This window comes from Nomascus leucogenys, chromosome 12, assembly GCF_006542625.1.
Source record: "Nomascus leucogenys isolate Asia chromosome 12, Asia_NLE_v1, whole genome shotgun sequence".
NCBI classification, from domain to species: domain Eukaryota; kingdom Metazoa; phylum Chordata; class Mammalia; order Primates; family Hylobatidae; genus Nomascus; species Nomascus leucogenys.
The window spans coordinates 24,971,252-24,992,649 of NC_044392.1; the positions used below are offsets into that span (position 1 = coordinate 24,971,252).

Genomic DNA, 21,398 nt, shown 5'->3' on the forward strand with positions numbered 1-21,398 from the left:
ACCATGAAACATGAGGCAGAAACTCTTTCTCCAGGGCACTGTAATTCCAGCTGCTGTAGTTTAGCTAAACCTTAACAACAGACTGGAGAGTGAAACTGAAAGTCTGGAAAGGCCAGGGGATGGGAGAACCTGCGGAGGTGTTTTCTGGCCCTCTCCTTCATACTCCAATGCAGTCTTCACACTGCCCTCAGCACTGAGGTACACTCCACCCCCACTCAGAGTTCTCATGAGGCTCGAAATCCTAGGAAGGGCAGGCACTGCCTGGCAGGATCTTGCCGGCCTGTTTCTCTTGACCTCATTCTTTTACCACCATCTTTCCTCTCTGTACCACACATACCCTGGTTTCAGCCAGATGGAACATTTACTATTTCTTACCGTGTTGAGTGCTCCTCTTGATCACAGTTTACGACCCAGAGGAAAAGCTTTTTGGTCAGTTCCCATTGATCCTTCCCCAACTCCACCAGGCTCCTGAGCAAAAGACTTGGTTGCTTCCTCTCAGGTGTTTCCATAACACCTTTACTATGTTCAAACATTTTCCCATGTGACATCATCATAGATATCTGCTTTCGTGGCCAAATTGCAAGTCCTTAAACGGAGGGACTATTATTTTTCACCTCCACATCCCAGCACTCAGCATAGCTCATGGCACATAATAAGCCTCAGTAAATACTTGTTGAATGAATGACTAACTGAATTAACAGGATTGTGTTATTCTCCATTCCTCACCCAAATCACACTTAGAGTACTTTTTTCCTTGAACCTCCTGCTTTGACACAAATCCATGCCCATAAAAAAGTGCAATTAACCTGTGAGGAAAAATCAGAGACCTGAGGATAATGCTTGAATGAAATGTGGCATATCTCTGGAGTCCTCTTTTGGTCATCCAATGGAAACAGACTTGCAAGAATTTTGTTAAACAGTCTAATAATAAAGTAACCAAGCTCTTAGGCTTTCTGAAATCCCCACCCTCCCCTATTCTAAGAAGAAACAATTAGTTTACAACACGATTTTCTCCATTTTGCTCTTGCACAGTCTTTTCTTTCTCTTTTTCATTCATCCATTTCACAAATATTTATTGAGCACGTATCGAATACTAGGCACTGTTTTAGGATCTAGGGATATAATAATGAATAAAACAGAAAATAATCTATCAATGAGCTTTTTATTATAATGGCAGAAAAAGATAATAGATAAATAAGTAAAATACTTAATACTCTTGGTAATGATAAGTCCTAAAGAGGAAAAAATAAAAGAGGGAAAGGAGACAGAAAGTGTCAGGGGAGTTAAAATATTAGATATTAATAGAATAACCAAAGAGGGCATTCCTGACATTCGAGTAAAAATCTGTAAGACAGAAAGGAGCAAACCATGCAGATATTCTGGAGAAGAACATCCTGGGCCGAAGGAAGCATAAGCGCAAAGGTTCTGAGGTGAGGGTATGGCTGGCATGTTTAGGAAACAGCCAAGAAGCCACCAAGGCAAGATTAGGGTGGGCCAAGGAAAGCATGAGGGAGATGGAGTCGGAAAGGAAAAGGCGGCCACAGGAGAAAAGGAAGCCACAGAGCTGAGAATCCTGGTTTCAGAAGAATCAAATGTGCAGATGTAGACATCAATGCGAGTTCTGACAGGAGGGCTGGCTAACGTGGCCAAGCCCCAGGAGCCAAAGTGTTTCAGAGGTAAGCAGAGGGTTGCCATAAGGTCAGAAGATGACAGCAGCATTGAGGGAAGTGAGTGGTTCATTCTGTTAACATTGGATTCAAATGTGAGTCATTTTACAGGGGAGGGAGGAAAAATGGTTTGCAAATGGCAATGAGGAGAGAGGATGATGTCTACCCTTCTTGCACGCCCAGGGTTAGGAGGCGCATGAGGGAGAAAGCAGCAAAGAATGAGCCTTGCCAGGGAGGCAGAGTCCCCAGTGGAGAGCCAGGTTTCAGATAGAAAAGGAAGCAAATGGAAAGAAAGCCCAGAGAAAAGGCTGTGGATGTCGTGGATTTTGCTAATGACTGACTTTGAATAGCAGATGTCCCAGGAAAAGGATTTCAGGTTTAGAAAGGGTAGGAGATGGATAAAGGAAAGGCAATTCTCTTCTTACTCAGTTCACTCAGTTCCTTTAGGCACTCCCTTGCTTGCAGTTTTATTTTCATGTTTTCTAATCCATCCTTTTATTTACTTCCTTCTTTCATCTTTATACATTTCTTTGGCTTATCCTAACCTGTCCTGTCCCATTTTTCATTAGTAGTAATTTTCCTTTCTGTTTCTTATGTCTCTAAGCTTTCTTTCCATCTTGTATTTCAAACTTTCCTTTAGATGTGGGATATCTTTTTTTTCAAGCTTCCCTCTTTTTTCTTTTCAATGTTTAATCCCTCTTTCTAGGAATAATCCCTGTGGTTGTTTGCTTTGAGGATGCTTTGAAAGCCTCTGAAATTACTCCAAAAAATAACGCTCCAAGTGTTGCTCAGCAGACTCACGTCTTTGGCACATAACAATGTCGCTTTCCTCACCTGGACTTTGACAGGTTCCATCCAGTGCTCCAGAGTGTCAGCAGTGATATTCTCAGGCAGCATCACGGGGTCACTGGGGGGGATTACACACAATGGGGAACACACTGCACCTGAAAGAACAGAAGTTTACAGCAGAGACTTGAACTTCCCAGATCTCATTCTTTTTCTTTCAGGAATCAATAGCTTTGAGTTTTTAAAGAACAATTGCTTTCATTATGGGTCACCATTTTATGATGTTGTAGGCAGGGCTGATATTCATCTACTGTGTTCCTGTAGGAGTACCTTCACACTAATTGGTAAAGAGACTCTGCCCCAACCTAACTCCACTTGCCCCAAGTGTCCCCTCCTCTGTCTTGTCCAGGATAACCCCTCCTCTGGAATGCCTGAATTTCTACATGATGTAGTAATTGAAAGATTAACTCTTGGCCCAGCTGGCCTCCAAGATCCCCTCCAGGACTCTAGCTAGACAAAGTCTATCCTGATTGGCTCATAACTTTTAAGTATATCTAATATTCCTGTTTACATGGTCTCCTGGAAGCTTATAATTGCAACAACTACTACCTAAGAACTTGACATGCTGGTGGTGGTGGTGGTGGTGGGTGGCGGGAAATGGCCCAGAAATTATAAAATTACTCAGAGACTATTCTTTCTGTTGCTGCACTAAAGATAATTGCATTGGCAGCCAATAAACCTATTTGATTAAAAGAGGAAGCAGTGAAGAATCAGAAGCAGAGACTTTGGGCATGTGTTGGTCTCTTGTAGAAAAATCTTGCTCTATTCCCTTCCACACAGAGTCCAAATGTCTCCTAAAATTATATTAAGAGAAAATACACTCTCTGGGTTCTCTATTTCCTCATCTATAGATTTCATGATTTCCAAGTTTCTTTTTAGTCCTTACTATCTGTGTTTCTATGTTTTTCAGTGACTTTTAAAACAATCAAATGAACTACATCCCTCTTAAGGCCTCTAGATATGTGAGTTTATGATATTTTAATGCAGAAATTGGAGGCTTGGAGGATGAGAATCTGTTTGTGAAATACCACCCAAGAGGCGCATCTGAATTCCCTGATACTCTATACCTGACCACAAGACATCACTGTGCAAAGAGCACCTTGAAGATGGCAATGAGCTTCCTAATTAATGCAAATTATACTCATTGGCATTGGTTAGAATGTCCGATAAAATTACTCCTTGCTAATGCAGTTCAGAATTTAGGAGTAATCTTACAAGGTTTCACATCAGCTACAACTCTTTCCTATGATATTTAGGGCCAGCCAAGGCAAAGTTAACATCACTGTAAATCAGCTCTGGCCACAAAGACCTTTAATTGTAATTGCTTGAATAAGAAGTTGTCCACGGCTCTGGAGCCTATTCCTCTGCAGAGAAAGAATGGCTGAAGAATGATGCATGAAAGAGGAATCTCAAATCATCCCTTTCAGTAATTCTCCACTCCAGTAACAACCACAGAGAATGAAATAGAATGGAGGAGCCCAGCAGACACATGCTATGTGGCTACACAGTCCCACCTTTCATCTTGGAGCTACAAACCATACCACAAATCCATCTGGTCTAGGCCCCTCAAAGTTGCCATAAATCTCAGTTTTACTAAAGCAGCTAAGAGTCAACTTGCATTTCAGTCCACTCTTCAGGGAGAACAATGTCTGATTCGAGATTCAGCTGGGAGGGCTGGGTGCAGTTTCTCACGCCTGTAATCCCAGCTGAGGTGGGCAGATCACCTGAGGTCAGGAGTTTGAGACCAGCCTGGCCAAGCTGGTGAAGCCCCATCTCTACTAAAAACACAAAAATTAGCCAGGCGTGGTGGCAGGCATATGTAGTCCCAGCTATTTGGGAGGCTGAGGCAGGAGAATTGCTTGAACCCGGGAAGTGGAGGTTGCAGTGAGCCGAGATTGTGCCACTGCACTCCAGCCTGGGTGACAGAGCAAGACTCCGTCTGAAAAAAAAATAAATAAATAAAATTAAAAAAAACCAGCTGTGCTTAATAAAAGAATGACATAGAAATTAACTTTAAGATTCACTCCTATCCTTACCAATCCCATATCCTTGTTCACATTTGTACTCCACAGAATTCAGCTCTGAGGGGGGTGGTGGGCATTCTCCTTGCAGATTCTCACACAACTTAAACTCCTGGGTCCACAGGCCCTCTTTAGTGCAGAAGATGGGAAGCTAGAATATCAAAAGTAAACATCTTGATTATTGTTTTGTTAACTTTACTGAGAGTTGAAAAAAGTGGTCTGATTAAGTGGTAGTATTCTCCAGTTCTAGAACCTGGACCAAAAGACACTATTGAAACAACATGTTGTTACTGGCCAAAAAAACAAACAAACAAACAAAATTCTTTGTTTTTTCCAGGAAGAGGAATCATGATGACAATTTTTTTCTACTAATGAAATGTATTAACAATGTATTTTCCTTTATGTATAGGAAAACAATCAGCTATCAACCAAAGCTTGTGTATTCAGAGCTATTTTTGGAATTGTTTCCCAGATGGTGTTGTTTTGCACTGATTCATCCCTACTATCACACAAATGTTGCTTGTGGCAAATGTCAGATTTTTTCAAGATGAGTTTCATCCAGTGAAACCAATTCATAATATTTCCTAAAGGTGTGTTTTTGCCTTTCTGCTTAAATGGACACATCGTAGTTGCTTTTGGTCTCACCAAAATTCTATTCCCTTTCTCCACATGTGTGCTGGTTTGTGTAACTCTTGGCTTCACAAATTATACTCTATCCAGAACACAGAGAGTAGCACTAACTCTCAAAACCCCAAAAAGTAAGATTTTAGAAATTTAGGTAGCCCTCCCTTCATCTGGTCAACTTGATGGTTCCTTAACCCATCAGTGCAAATGGATGCGCTTGATTTCTCAGGGGTCTCATTTTCTGCCATATTCTTTTCACATCTGTTCCATGGTGCTTACCTTGGAGTATTGGAAACTAAGATAACAGGTGCCAAGGGAGCAGACAAGGACATTGACCTTTGCCTAGTAAGTCTGCTTGACTTCCTGTCTCATGTATGTGTGTGAGGCTTGAAAGATTCTAAAATAAAATTGCAACGAAGATAAGACTGTGTTTTTCATTTGAGACCTTTTGTGCCAAAATCCTAGGGAGGGGAAGAGTCAAACAGCGCTTCCAACTTTGCTGAGGAATTTGTGTTTCTGTTCAGGACTCTGTTATAGAAAAATAATAATACTAGTATTTGTAGCCAACTTATGTCAGTGGCCATCCATGAGAGGAGATCACATTGCTAAATCAGGATCCCAGCATTCTTTTTGGAATATACCTGGTACTCTACCCATTGGATTCTTCTTACCTCAGAAGAAGTTCTGAACTCAGGAAAGAACATTCAAAAAATGTGGTATTTTCTGAATTTTCTATTGCATAATACCAACACTCCCAATTAGAATCCCAAGGCCCTGCCTGTTGGAATTTCATTTCTCAAATTTCTTGGATTAGGCATCAAGATTAGACCACAGCCTGATCCAAAATAAGTTAAAAAAATGTTCCTTACCTTTTCACGTTCCTGGTTACAGTTGAGCACACACTGGCTGTCCAGGTTGAAGCCATTGGTACATTCATACATGCCTTCAAACACAGGAGGGGGTGGCTCACACACCACAGGAATGCAGCTGCCTTGCTCCCAGATTCCACCTTCCAGGCATTGTATCTTCAGGAGCTTGCTGATAAAACATAAAACAAAAATAGCTCATCAGAATCTCTCAAGAAGGTCATGAAAGAAGACTTAATCCTCAGCAATATGGGATAAGAATTAGCAAATAGGCAGGGACAGATGGTTCTTGTGAGCCATATGTCCCACTGTCCTAGGCTAATTTCTAAATCATGGAACTAAAAATAGTAATGCTCATTTATTATTCAAAGTAGTAGTAAATGTTGTATAGAAATATTTGATCTATTACTCTTAAGAGGGTTTGATAAATAGTACAGCATCTAAATTGTAATTGGGTTTTCTCTGAGATCTTCATCTTGGAAAAGACTCACATCTAAGTACAATGAAATGCCAGGTAAGATGGGGTACAAGAAAGGTGATCGCACATTCAGAGAACTGATCAGAAGTGATCTGAGGATCAACAGTGTTGATATGGCAATATAATTGATGAAGTTGCTACTATTTATTGGTTCTTCAGAGAGGGGAGAAAGTGAGGCAATATGAGTTTTCTTTTAAAACAGAGATTCTGAACCTAACTTTCAGAAGGAAAATAACTTCTGAGATGTCTGCTTTATTTGTTTACAAGTTTATTTTTCCTTGGAAAGAGTTCATAACTTTCACCAGCTTCTCAAAGTAGACATGACTCAATACTGCCCTGGAAGAATTGGTCCTCCTTCTCATGCCCAGACATGGTCCCCAAGCAGAGTGACAGCATTTGATGTGGATTGGAGTCAATGGAATTAGGGTCCTCCCTACTGAGGATTCCATTCCATTCCCCGTTTGACTCACTGCAGTTTGAAAGTGCTTTCCCTTTGCCGTTTGAACATATCCACTTCTAATGCAAAACACTCCTGGTTACAGATAAGCTTGTAATTCTAAAATGTAAATAACCCTTTGGCCATTGACTCTTTCAAACATGTCCTAGCCTTAAATCACCATTTTCTAGTCTCATTATGCCCCTTTTAAGGTTAAATATGCTCACCAACCCCTGCATGTTGTCTTCTAACTGACTATAGTGCAATACCTCCTGTAGCTTCTGCAGCACCAGTAAAACATTTATCACATTGTTTTATAAATGCACATGTGACTGTCTTTGCCACTAGATTGGAAGCTTCCAGAAGCCAGAGGCTATGTGGTGGTCTTGTTTTTAATTCCCAAGAACTAAACTGATATCTGGTTTATATTCGGCATTAAGTATCTGCTGAATTGAATCATTGAACTGAAACTAACAGCATGTCAGGTACATTGCAAGCCACATTTGATAATACCAAGTTGAATCATTATAATACTAATGAAATCAACTTCTTTTTTTCTTTTTCTTTTTTTTTTTTGAGATGGAATTTCACTCTTGTTGCCCAGGCTGGAGTGCAATGTTGTGATCTCGGCTCACTGCAACCTCTGCCTCCCAGGTTCAAGTGCTTCTCCTGCCTCAGCCTCCCAAGTAGCTGGGATTACAGGCACGTGCCACCACGCCTAGCTAATTTTGTATTTTTAGTAAAGACGGGGTTTCTCCATGTTGGTCAGGCTGGTCTTGAACTCCCAACCTCAAGTGATCCACCTGCCTCAGCCTCCCAAAGTGCTGGGATTAGAGGCGTGAGCCAATGTGCCTGGCCTATTAAGTCATCTCTTTAATCCCCATTTCATGGAAACACACTGAAGGATGTTAAGTAATTTGTCAAAGATCTCACATCACAGAATTCATTCAACTTCAAATAAATTTAATAATAAAATATTTTAATAGTAAAACATATGCAAATAATATATGCTTAGAAATAAGTGGAGTGTTTTATTATTAAATAATTATTTAGATTCATAATTTTATTCCCAAGGACATTTTGCAACAGAAATCTAACTTTTGGCCGGGTATAATGGCTCACTCCTGTAATCCCAGCACTTTGAGAAGCTGAGGCAGACAAGTCTCTTGAGGTCAAGAGTTTGAGACTAGCGTGGGCAACATGGCAAAACCCTCTTATCTACAAAAAATACAAAAATTAGCCAGGCAGAGTGGCACGCACCTGTAGTCCCAGCTACTGGGGAGGCTGAGGTGGGAGGATGGCTTGAGCCTGGGATGTCGAGGCTGCAGTGAGCTATGATCATGCCACTGCACTCCAGCCCAGGTGACAGAGTGAGACTGTGTCTCAAAAAAAAAAAAAAAATCTGATTTTTATGACTGGAATTTTTTAGCATCATAGTCTGTGTGGACATGTATCTTCTAGCTATTAAAATAAATGCCATTTTTGATCTATATTTCAAGTGTACATAGGCAAGATACCTATGTACATTATTTTGTTCGATCCTCCAAACAGCACTTTTTTTTTTTTTTCCAAATTTCAGGTTCGGGGTACATGTGCAAGTTTGTTACATGAGTAAATTGCGTGTCACAGTGGTTTGGTGTACAGATTATTTCATCACCCAGGTAATAAGCATAGTACACTGTAGGTAGTTTTTCCATCCTCACCCTCCTCTTCCCCTCCATCCTCAGGTGGGCTCCACTGTCTGTTGTTCCCTTCTTTGTGTCCATGTATACTCAATGCTCCCCTCCCACTTACAAGTGAGAACATATGGTATTTGGATCAAACAATATTTAAAGGTAAATGTTATTATTCACACTTAAGAGAAGAAAACTGAGCCTGAGAGAAAAGTGAAGCTTAGTCAAAACACACGGTAAACCCTGCAGGCAGGATGCAGACCCAGGTTTGCTCACAGCAGAAGCCCCTGGTCGTCCCGCCACGTCAGGCTCTGACTGTTCGTGGCGTGCTCCACAGTTTTACTAATGCGTCCTCATCCTCGGCTGAGCACTCAGATGCCCTGTGTCCCAATGCCACATCCATAAGTGGGCAAAAAAGAAGTTTCACTTTGAATTTTTGTATTGAGTAATGAATTACATATAGAAAAATATGCAAATCTGAGTGTACGGCTTGAGGGAGTTTTACCTGTGAATACAGCTGGGTAACCACCAGTCAGATTAAAATACAGAACATGTCTAGCCCCTAAGAATTCCCGCTTGCATTCCTTCCCAGTTAAAATCCCCCCACCCTCACAGCATACAGTATTCTGCAACACCAGAAACTTCTGACTTTCATCGGCATAGAGGAGTTTTGCCTGGTTTTAAACTTTATACAAATGAAATGTACTACTTAGTAAGTTGCTTCTTTCCCTCCAGAAAGATGACATTTAAAAATGCCTCTCCAAATCTATTTTCAATTAAGGGTTTGCAGCTCTTTTTTACTCTAACGAGGCTCCTTTTTGTCCCTCTCCTAGAATGGATATTTTACTCCTCCTTCACACTGCAGAGTTTATATCCTCCCAGGGATTCTCTTCTTTCTACCACCTCCCACAGATGAAATCCTTCCCCTACCTCTGCTGAACTGACATCCCCCAGCTGGAGAAAGCAGGCAATACCACTGACAGCAGGGGAGAGGCACGGCTGTAAAAACCTTGCATGTCAGCATGGTTATAAAGGAAAACCCTTGCTTGGCCAGGACGATCATATTTTGACCTCATGTGGCATTTTTCTCTGAATTGGTTGGAATACTTCAACCATGGAAATAGTCTTCCCTTTCCTTGCCCAGAGTTAAAGAGCCATTCAAGAATGCCGATTTCATATATTTCCTTGCCAGTTTAATAACCTCAGGGGTGAGAGTAGACAGATCAAACTTGGATGGGGAAGAAGAATGTAGCCTTCCATCGTGGCACCCAGACAACGCGACATGCCCTGCGCTGCAAACCACCAGCAACACAAGGAGGGGGATGGCTAGAAAGCAGCAAGAGAATAGCACAGTTACACTGGACCTGGACTGGAGAGGAGGCACTGCAGGCAGGAGTTGGGAGAGGTTGGCAGAGAGTCCCAATTCCCTAGGAAATTCTGTTTTCTTTCTGCAGGGGTTCCTTTGCCCCTCTCAGCCTCAAAGATTCTTTTTCCTTATGGTTTGATCTCCCTTGTACAGGAGACAGCTTTGCACTGCCATCTCTCCATGGGCCTTCCAGGACTTCCGCATCTCTCTACATCAGACAACCAACGTCTGTAAGCCTCACCCTCAGCCTTCTAGCAAAGCATTTGATAGGTTAGGTATCTCAGGGCCCAATAGTGAGGGCTGTCTCATTTTGCCTGATGTTCATGTCATGGATCCCAGCTTGTGGCGCAAGCCTTGAGAATTCCTGGTATGGAACTTGGCACTTCAGTGCTATGAGCTGATTGGATTGTGCCAGGAATTTAGAGTGTTCTGGATTCTTCCTAGTCCCAAGAAATTTGGTTTCCCCATAGGGCCCTTGAAGAAGACTGAAGCCTAAATCTTGCCACCCATCCTGCTCATGTTTTTGTTACCTAGCGCTGTTTGTGGCCCTCACAAACTCATATGGTAAAATCCTAACTCCCAATGTGATGGTATTTTAGGGAGTAGGGTCTTTGGAAGGTAATTAAGTCACAAGGGTGGAGTCCTCCCAATGCCCTCATGAGAAAACACATAAGAGCTTGCCCTCTCTGTGCTCTGCCATGTGAGGACACAGAAAACAGACAATCATCTGGCTGGGCACAGTGGCTCATGCCTGTAATCCCAGCACTTTGGGAGGCTGAGGTGTGTGGATCACGAGGTCAGGAGTTCAAGACCAGCCTGGCCAATATGGTGAAACCCCCATCTCTACTAAAAATACAAAAATTAGCCGAGTGTGGCGGCAAGCCCCTGTAGTCCCAGCTATTTGGGAGGCTGAGGCAGAAGAATCCCTTGAACCCGGGAGGCGGAGGTTGCAGTGAGCCAAGATCACACCACCACACTCCAGCCTCATAGACAGAGCAAGATTCTGTCTAAGGAAAAAAAAAAGAATCATCTGCAAGCTAGGAAGGTACCCTCACCAGATAAGGGATCTGCCAGCACCTCGGACTTCTCAAGATCCCGACCTGTGAGAAACAAATGTGTGTTGTTTAAGCCACCCATCTATGGTGTTCTGTTATGGCAGCTCAAACTGACTGAGACACAGCAATGGATGGACTGATCCCCAGTGCCTCTGCATTGCTTCTAGTTTGGTGATGTTGAGGGTGACCTTTGACACCTTTAAAATCGTTAATGAAAAAACTGGTTTATTCACAATGATCCTTTGTGTATGGCTTATGCATCAGGAACCAAACGACTCCTTGAAATCATGAAGTGAATAGATTGCATTTGGAAGAATGACAGCATTGGATACTAGACAAACAGGCCCTTACCAGGACAGAGGTTCCAAAACATCTTTGATAGCCCATGCCAAGTACCCTCCACGTAAAACATTCTACTTGCTGTCTATCAGCTAAAACATCTCATTTGTAGGCAGGAAATCACATTAGTAACTATGAAGTGATTTACCCAATATTCGCACAGCAATTCATAGATTTCAAAGTTTTCAAATCATAATATAACATTCTGATCATGAGATCAAAGATTTCCAACTTACATGTGTAGACCAATCCCATCAGAATTATGTAGAAGCCACTTAAAAAATCTAGATTGCTAGGCTTACTGCATTAAACCTCCTGAGAGTGGCCCAAGACTCTGTATCTTTAAACTTGCCAGAAGTTTTTACGCGCACACAGGTTGGTAAACTACTAAAATTCATGCTACCTTCTCATGCTAGTAGGGTGTAGAAACAAGAGAGCAAGATCATCCACCTCACAGCCCTGTAACTGTCCCATTTGGTCTTTGCTAAGCATCCAGTCTTTTGGCTAGGGTTGTTAGTTGAGCGTTCTTGCTCTGTGATTTCTTCCTTATGCTGTAAATGGTATCATGAGGAGTTGGGGTTAGGGGAAGGTTTGTATTTATTTTCCCTCTAACTTCTCCAGACAAATCAGCACAATTTCCAAGTTAGAAGGTGCTTTTCCCAATTTCCAGAACTTATGGTATCCACCTAATGCTGAAAACCCAGCTGTGCTCTTTCTGCTTCTTACATCATTGCCAGAAATAAAGATCTTGTAATCAAAACTTGGCTGAAAGTTTGATTGATGTCGCTTGAGGCACACATAGTCCACCCCATCCTTCTATCACCATTGTAGGGTTTTCAAGAGTAACATTTATTTTCCACTGGAGAAAATAAAAGTACGATTTGTTGAGTCCCAGAGAATTATCATGTCTTTGCTGATCAAGGGGACCTGGTGTCTCCAGTGGGTACTCCCTCAAGAATAATAACAACAATAGAAAAACAATAACAAGTAGAGCACTTAAGTGCTAACTATTGTATAGGAAAATATACATCTATACTATTTTGTCCTCAGACCCACTCTGTGTGATAGGGACTATTATTGTTTAAGTTCTTGATTCCCTCACTCCAGATATTAGCCTCCTCAACCATCCCCAGCTCCATAAATGATACCATCATCTGCCCTGTTGCTCAAGCTTGGAACTTAAAAGCCATCACTGATTCTATTCTTCCTCTCAATCTTACCTTTTTGGTCATCCCATCTGCTTTCTTCTAACCCGTCAACAAGTCCTGCTTTACCTCCCAGGTATTTCTGAAAATTGTCTCTATACTTCAGCATTACCACAAACATTAACACAAGCCACCATCTCTCACCTCCTAACTGGACACCCCACTTCTCCTTCGGATCCCTTCCCAGCCAGTCAGCAAACACCAGTCAGAGGAAACTTTCAAAAAAATAAACTTCCCTGTGTACAACATTTTAATTGCTTCTGTTAGGATGAAAAATGAAATCCAAACTTCTGTCTTTAGCCTACGAGGTCCCGTGTGTTCCGGCTCCATTTTCTCCAACCTTATTCAATGCCACATTCACCTTCCTTAATGCACTTCACCAACACTGGACTTAGAATCCCAAGCACAACCCATGACCTTCCCATTCTCTCAAGTCATGATGTTTTTCTTTTTTTTATCTTCTCCTGACTGGCTCCTTCTCTTTCTTCCTATCTAAGCATAATTCTCACCACCCCAGAGCATCCTTATTTTGCCCCTCTAACTTTTTCTTTTTTAATCAAACCATCTTTTTTCCTTTCATTGGATGCGTACCCTGACCTTATTTTGTGTATTGGTTTTACTTGCTTATCATCAGCTCCCACCATGGAAAAGAGTTCGGTGAGGGCAAAGCATTATTTGCTATGATATTCCCAGTATGCAGCACAATGCCTGGTACATAATAGCTGTCAATAAATATTGGTTCAATGAATGTATAAATGTTTATTTTATAGATGAAGTAAGATTTAGAAACATAAAATAACTTGCCTGGGGTTATCTAATTGGTTGATGGCAGAGCAGGGATGTGCACTATGATGAGTCTCATGCCAAATGCCTATATTATAAAATGGAAGCACTCACGTTTCTACCAACGGAGCTATGGATAAATTACCTCTCCTCACTTAGTGCATTTGTGCTGAGGATCCCCAAATCCTATCATTTAGAATATCCCTAAAAAAAAGATGCAAGGGAAAGAGGCAATTGCATGATTTCCATTACATGAATTAGAAAACTAAAGCATTAATTAGCTGTTTTGTCTGATACATGGTCCATTTTTGAACTGAAGTTAGAAAGCTTTTTCACTCTGAATACAGTTTAGCCTCTTACTACACACAGTGTGCTACCTAGAGCAGCAATATTAGAATCACCAGGGAGCTTGTTAGAATAAATCTCAGGATCCACTTCAGACTGAGTCAACAAGAATGTGCATTTTAAAAAGACCCCCGAATAATTCCTATGCATATTAAAGACTGAGAAACAGTGATCTAGACCATTTTAAAGACATGGTTCTCTACTTAGCCCCAAACAGAACCATCAGCACTTCCAAACTCCATGCCAGTTTTCCTCTAACAAATTGCAGGCCTGGTTTCCCAAGCCAATATCCTAAATAGGGAACAAGCAGACTTCAGACATGGTAAGTTTACAGGCCATCATAGTTATTGTGCACTCTCTAATGCCAGGTCTCCTGATGTCCTATTCTAGCCCTTTCTACAAGATAAGAAATAGCATCAGCAGGACTATCCGCCAAGACATATTGGATTTGGCCTTCTTCTCTGACAAAAAAAAAAAAAGCCCCTTACAAAGCTCTTCTCACATGTAAAATAGAGCCTCTCTGAAAAAATGAGCCACTTGCTAACTCCTAAAAGTGTGTAGACCATTTTACTTCCATGTTCCGCCCCTTACTTTTATCTTTGGACTTTCTTCTCCTAAATCTTATGTCTCCAGATTGGCAGGTACAATAATGCCTGGTTCCTAGGTCTGAACACCTAAACCCAAGTTTGGGGCCCCTTCTCCATTTTCCATTGCTGTCGTCTTAATCATCTACATCTCCTTTCCTAGTCTCTCTCACATCAAGTTCAACAGCTCCCACTTCATCTCTTTTCATGAGTTTCTTCCATTCTCCATGCAGCCAACAGATTTTTCTGCTAAATATGCCCAGGTTACACCCCAAACTAAAAACAACCTGAGGTTTCTCCATTTCATGTGATTTAGACCCAAATGTATACAATAGCTATTAGCATTATTTCACAAAGTCCAAATATCAATTCTCATCAGTGCATGGTTGAGAAACTGGAAATTACACCAAAATTCAGGGGTGAACTGGACTTGAAACATGAAAATATTTAATAGGAACCTCTTTCTTTAACCATTCAATTACTTGTCCATTTATACATTCATTCAACAAATAGTTATTGAGCACCGAGAATATGCCTATTTATTATATTAGCTCTTGCGGTTGTAAAAAACAAATATAAATATTATAATAGGGTTGGAATACTGACCTAAGAGAGCCACCAACACTGCCTGCAGACATGAAGAATATCAGCAAAGGAAGCCTTTGAGTGGGTTCACCAGGTAGAGAAGCAGAGGAGGATATGCCAGGCAGAGGGAACAGTACAGGTGAGAACCCAGAGATTTTCAATAGTCTTAGCCAAAACTGTAAATGGAGAAATGGAGGAAATACGCATATCCCTTCCACCTCTCCTTCTCTCCCTCTCTTTTCTACCTATTGTTGGAGAGAGTCAGGGCAGGGGAAGAGCCTGAGGGAAGCCCACTGGAACAAAATTCTGGCAGAAAAGAGCAACACACTGTATACGCTCAACTTCAAGGGGCAGGTGATCTCATTTGTAAGGACTCCTTTTGTCATCTTCACAAAGTTTTCAGCACAAGAATTCCTCCACGTATTGTTATATTTCTGTTCCTGATCAGTCTGACTCACAGACAGGCATGACTGAAAGTGCTCACAGGTATATATACACACTCACACCCTCACCTGGGAATTAACTTAACCACTGCAGGTCACTGTTGCTCCTTGAGAAAGCAAAGTTATTTGCATTGTCCCTTATCTGGAAGCCACAGCGATGATAAGACCCTAGTCTGCTAATGTGTTATCAGAACCTCCCAAAAAGTTGTGGTATACCTAAGGACCTGGAATATACACAGGTGGATCCTGCATTGGCCATACTCCTGACATTACATCCCTTGATGTGGGCTGGAAGAAAAAGAGCTGATTAGCATTTTCCTTGCCCTGACTGAAAAGGGAGAATCAGAAGTCACGGTGGCTTCAGCAGGCCTTTAGTGGCTGCACCTGGGAGATTCCCATCAGGAAGAACATGTGGCAGAGTGGCTGAAAGCAGGTCCTTTGGAATCAGGCAGGCGTTAGAGCTCTAGCCTTGGTGCTTAATAAATCTCTAACTTTAAAAAAATCACGTAACCTCTATTATTCTCAGCTTTCCTAGCTGGAAAATAGGGATAGTCAAACATTCTTCACAGGGTCATGAGTAGATTATGTGAGGTAGTATATTTAAAGCACGCAGTACAATGAATGGCACATGACCACGATCAACAAGCAGCGGAAATTACTAGCTATCCCTGATAATCAGAAGGTCTGCTCAGCCACACTCCTCTCTCTCTCTCTCCTCTCTCTGTGTGTGTGTGTGGTGTGTGTGGTGTGTGTGTGTGTGTGTGATGAGTATGGAATGTTAACATTCTGCTCATTTTCTCCACCCTACCTAATTCTTCATATTTCTGTCCCACCCAGAATCCCTCAGGAGACAGTTTATGAATCAGTTTGGCCTGGCCTGACCCCATCACTAGAGAGCAAAAGCAAAACCACAACCAAAATGTTCACTCAATGGGCTGAAGAAAGGGTGAGCCAGAGACACAGGAGGAGTAGGACAAACTAAGACCAGAAAGAGCAGCAGGGGGTGAAGTTATGGGTTGAATAAAGTCCTACTGGTTTATATATAACAATTAAGCTCTTACTCAAGTTTTTAAAAATTTACTCTGATTAATAGACATTAGCAGTCAATATAAAACAGAAAGTTTTACAATATGATGCTCTCTAGTTTGGGGTTGAAGTTAATGGGGAAATTTATGAATTCAACAAGGGCTGAGTTTGAAATGAGAGCATGGATGCCAGTCACCAGGCTCCTTGAAGCCCGCAGTCAAGATCTGGCCTGCACCCAGGTGTGTATGTGAATGGCTAAGGCTTGGGGCAGAGATTCAATCACTGTGAAGCCAAAAGAGGCTTTAATAAATTAGCCTAAAGCTCACATTATCCTACAATGGCAAGATATCTGAGGATTTCAAGGATAAATTTTGAAGGTATTTACTATAAACACTAATTATAAAGCCAGGCAAGGTCTTATTGGAAAGAAAACAAATTTCTATTTCTCACAGATACATGAGTGTACATAGAGATTAATGTGAGCAATCATAGATAGAACATGTGTATATAAGTGTATAGGTTTAGCACCTATTCATCGATGTATAGGCACACCACTATGACACAGAGCTTAACAATTAGGTGGATTACTTTTATAATTTTTTAAAAGCTATGAATTCAGGATACTTAATGAGTTTTAGCTTGCCTTAGCTGCACATTTTCCGTTTGTTAACCAAGTCTTTCTTTCCCTTCCTAGGATAGCATAAAGTCAGTTTGAATCTTCCAGAGTTTCAAGCTACGGTTCAAAAAGATCAAGAACCTAAAAATCTGGGTAATGTCTCCAGGAGATGCCCTTGCCCTTCTCCTTCCAGACCAGCCTGACTTTATTTGCTCATCCTAATTTTTAAAATTATGACCAGATCTATCTTGCTGATTATTTTGTTTCTTTTTCCCCCTCTTTCCCCTATTTTCCTTGATCTATTTGAAGCCACTGTAGTACTTGGTCACTTCTTGAGTTGTCAGCAGGATGATATAAAGCAGACAGAGAGTGTACTAATTGGGGGAGAATAGTACATTTTTAAAAAATTTAATAAAGTTTATATTTTGGTGTGTGTTTTCTTTTATAGGCAAGGGAAATGCACTTTTTCCGCTGGTAATCGAAGACCTGTACCTCTAACCTCGAATGCCAATTCCAGTCTTCCTGGACTCTGTGCTGTTTTTTTTTTTTTTAATTTGTTTTGTTTTGTTTTGTTTTTAGCATAGGAACCAACCACAGATGGGAGACAATGGCCAGTGATAAAAATGTAGCTGAGTATACTCCTTGTTAAAGAAGAAATTTCCCTATTGCACCAGAAGGATAGCCCAAAGAGCAACAGTTATTTTGTAAGAGCCATTAACCTAGTAGAAATTATTATGGTGATGATGATGATGCTAATGATAATGACAATGATGATGGTGATGATGATAAACAGCAGCAGTGTTGATGAACTGAAGCTTAATGTGACCAAAAATTTTGCTCAGTTCTTTCCATCTATTATCTCATTTATTCCTTACAAAAACCTGTAAGTACACCTATTATTTCTATCCTGTAAATTAGAATAGTGATATTCAGTACAGATCAGTAACTTGCTCAAGGTCAAAAAGCTAATAAATAGTGGAGCTGAGATTCAGATTTAGATCTCAATAATGCCAGAGCCTGTATAATTAACCAGTAAATGAGGAGATAAATCTTGGACTAAGAAAACCCTTCTTAGCCATTTGACTAAATTACCTCTTTAGAAGTTTTAGGGATGTGTTTAATTCTAAAACTTAATTCTAGAAATTCTAAAACAGTTTTCCCAATATTCTGTCTTCAAGGGAGAACTAGACCCAGTCTCCTTGGATGTGAATGGAAAACAATGGACCAAAACCCATCAAGAAGGAGAGAACAAAACCTTGGCTGTTCATGCGGACCAAAGGTTCTCCAAGTATTACTCTAACAGTGCCCTAAATACTGTCTACTAAGTCCATGTCTGGGCAGCATTTTTGTTTTAATATATCACTGCTTTTTTTCTGATGGTAATAAATTGTTATGTATCTACCACTTCTCGCAATGATGTTTTACCAAAGTGTTGGCTCTTCTCATTGGTTCTGTTGAGATAGAAAATAAAATAGAAACATTTGGAGCTAGGAATCACTCAATTATTTCCCTTTATTTTACAAATGCAGGAAAGGGCTGAGAGAAATGCAGTGATTTGCTGAAACCAAAAGCCTTTTTAGCCAATAGCACAGTTTTTGGAGGCAGAATGATTTTCATCCTAATTTTACCATTTATTGGCTGAGTGATCACGGGCAGGCTACTTAACCACACTGAGTCTCAGTTTCCTTATCTATAATAGGGGATAATAATAATATACTAAAATATTATAATTACTATATCAAATTGTATACTATTATATAATAATGTATTTTACTATACTATTATTTTGTTAAGGATAAAATGTATTACTGTTATGAGAAATTATGGGGTATTGTGTACAAAATACTTAGCATATATAGCACATAGTGACAAATCATCATCACCATAGTCATCCTCAATACCCAACAGAACAGAGCCCAGCCTTTAAGCTTTTTAACACTCTGCCACACCAGTCTTTCTGTGTGTGTGGAAATGGGTCAAATACACACGCCCAGCTCCAGCCCATCTCAGGCTCTCCCCCAATTTAGGTCAGACAAGGCTCCACTAAAGGCATTCACCAACCAAACATTTGTTAAACAATAAATAGTCACAATGTGAGGCCTATTAATTTCAGCCTTGACCTTCATTTGTGTTTATAGAACTTGAACAGATTTACGTACTTTGGAAAAGTTGATGCTGTGGGCAACCCTCAGAAAGGATGGATGTTTACAATTACCCACAAGAAGAGCTGACACTATAGCACCCCACAGATGCCATCTTGACAAGTGACTTACAGAAACAGAGATTGTCTAACTAAAGTTGGAAGGTTTGAATCATTTAGAAGTTAAATTAATTATGGGCTCTAATGACGTTAACCTAACCTTCACACATAAAGATAACACATAATGAGAAAAAGGCAACCATGGAAGTGAAAGATAAGGGAGAATATAATATGGTCTTATTGATAAAATATAAGTCAAACACACTTACTTTAGCTTCTCAGGAAATCAGGTTAATGAAACAGTAAAGGAGTGATTAATGATGATGCGTATGTGGAAGTAAATTGCATGGGAGAAAAAAGAAAGGGCTTTAAAGGAGAGTTTGTGTCTATTATACAATGTGAGGAGGAAAGAACTCCTGAAACTACATATACTTTACAACCTCCTTGGAGTTACAATTCTGCTTACATTTTCTCTATTATCCTCAAAAATAAAAAAGTCTCAAAGAGACGTGTTAAAATCTACCATGCAAAAGTGTTGCTACAAAAATTTTAAAAAGAGAAAAATCTTATTCTGGATCTTTCAGGAAAGTCAAAATTTCATAACTGATGTTAATCTAACGGGAACAAAAGTTTGACTAGACCAGTGCTTCTTGACATTGGCTGTACATGGCAGCGACTTGGGGAGCTTTGGAAATACTGATGTCTGGGCCCCACCTCCAGAGATTCTGATGTAATTGGTTTGGGGTGTGACCTGGACTTTAGAATTTTTTAAATCTCCCTGGGTGATTCTCATGAGCAGCCAAGTATGAGAAGCATTGTTCTGGTGAGCTTGTTGAGAGGTTATCCTTTTTCTGTTACCATTAACTTGCATAGAGTGGTACTAATCAGGCATAAATGTCTGTTGAATAAATAAAATTGAAACTGTCTTTGAAGAATGACCTTTCCTTCTGTGTTGTTGAGATAATTGCTAGAAAAAAATATTACATATATATGTTTAAAGTTCTCATTCACTCTAAAGCATTTGAAACGGGGATCTCTACCACTGCATAAGAAAAACCTCTCCTTTCCTTCAGTATTTTTAGCATCAACTTTAACATCAAAATTCTATCATAAGTTTGCTTATAAATGCAATGCTTTTACCCATTTAGAAAGTATTGAATACCTACCAGTAAATAACTGGTCACTGGGCACATGATGCTAAGCAAAATATTCATGGTCTATTCGTGAATATAGATGAGTAACCAGATCATTTGTAATCAGTGAGATAAGTGACATCATCAGAGAAGTTTGGTGTACAATGGCAGCCTATGAGAGGAGCCCTACAGTCTGGGGAGACCTGGTAGACTTCCTGGACAACATCACACCTGCACTAAAAATAAGAGAGTAGGAGTTAGTCAAGCAAAAGGTCACTGTCAGGGAGAGCTCTGGGAAGAAGGAATTCCATGTCTGAAGGCCTTGACTGCCATGGCTTCCATGAAGATATAAAAGAAGTCCAGTAGTATTAGAGCCTATGCTAAGAAGGTTGCGTAAGAGCTGAAGGGTCTGCCAGGGACGATAGTGAGCAATGAGGCTGGAGGAGTAAGCAAGGCCCTGCTAGATTGTGCAGACACTGAAACTATCTTAATATTCAACTTTTCCCCTTAAATAAAGTGGCAGGTAGGCTAGTCATTCATTTTCATGTGGGGAAATAACATAATTGGATTTGGGTTTTTTGAAGGCCATTTTTGCCGCAAAGTGGTGAATATGTTGAAGGGAAAAAGACTGGAGACAGAAAGATGAGTTCAGAGGTGAAAAATGTTAATAGTCTATTACAGAGACTTGGCAGCAGGGATGGAGAGAAACGAGCATATCTGAGTCAGTAAGATAATGACACTCAGAGTTGATAACTGATTTGAGAGAAGGTAAAGGGTGCTGAAGAGTCTCAGGTGATATGCAGGCACCCAGTTCAACCAGCTTCACGGAACACAGAAAGATATGCATATTTGAAAGGAATTATAATAGGCTCTGTTTTGCATAGTTAAGAGTTTGAGATGTAGACACGATATCCAAGTGGCAATATCCATAGGCAGTTGGTCTTATGGGCCTTATGGCCCTTAAGGGAAGATACTATAGTGGCAGGTATGAATTTAGGAATCATCAGCATGCAGATGGTAACTGAGGCTACAGGGTGAATGAGCATCATGCCTGACAAGTTGGAAAAGAGAACTCAAAGAAACATCAACTTCAAAGAAATGGGCAGA

At 40.6% G+C, this 21,398-nt stretch overlaps 1 protein-coding gene across 1 annotated transcript in view; it reads right to left on the reverse strand.

The window, feature by feature from the left end:
• PAPPA2 (pappalysin 2) overlaps positions 1–21,398 on the reverse strand; it is a 289,210-nt gene that overhangs the window by 52,513 nt on the left and 215,299 nt on the right. The window contains exons 17-19 of the mRNA XM_030823938.1: positions 6,028–6,196; positions 4,550–4,685; positions 2,502–2,611 (exon numbers count right to left, since the gene is read on the reverse strand). Coding sequence (XP_030679798.1) covers positions 2,502–2,611; positions 4,550–4,685; positions 6,028–6,196 — 415 coding nt within the window. The remainder of the gene's footprint in view (positions 1–2,501; positions 2,612–4,549; positions 4,686–6,027; positions 6,197–21,398) is intronic.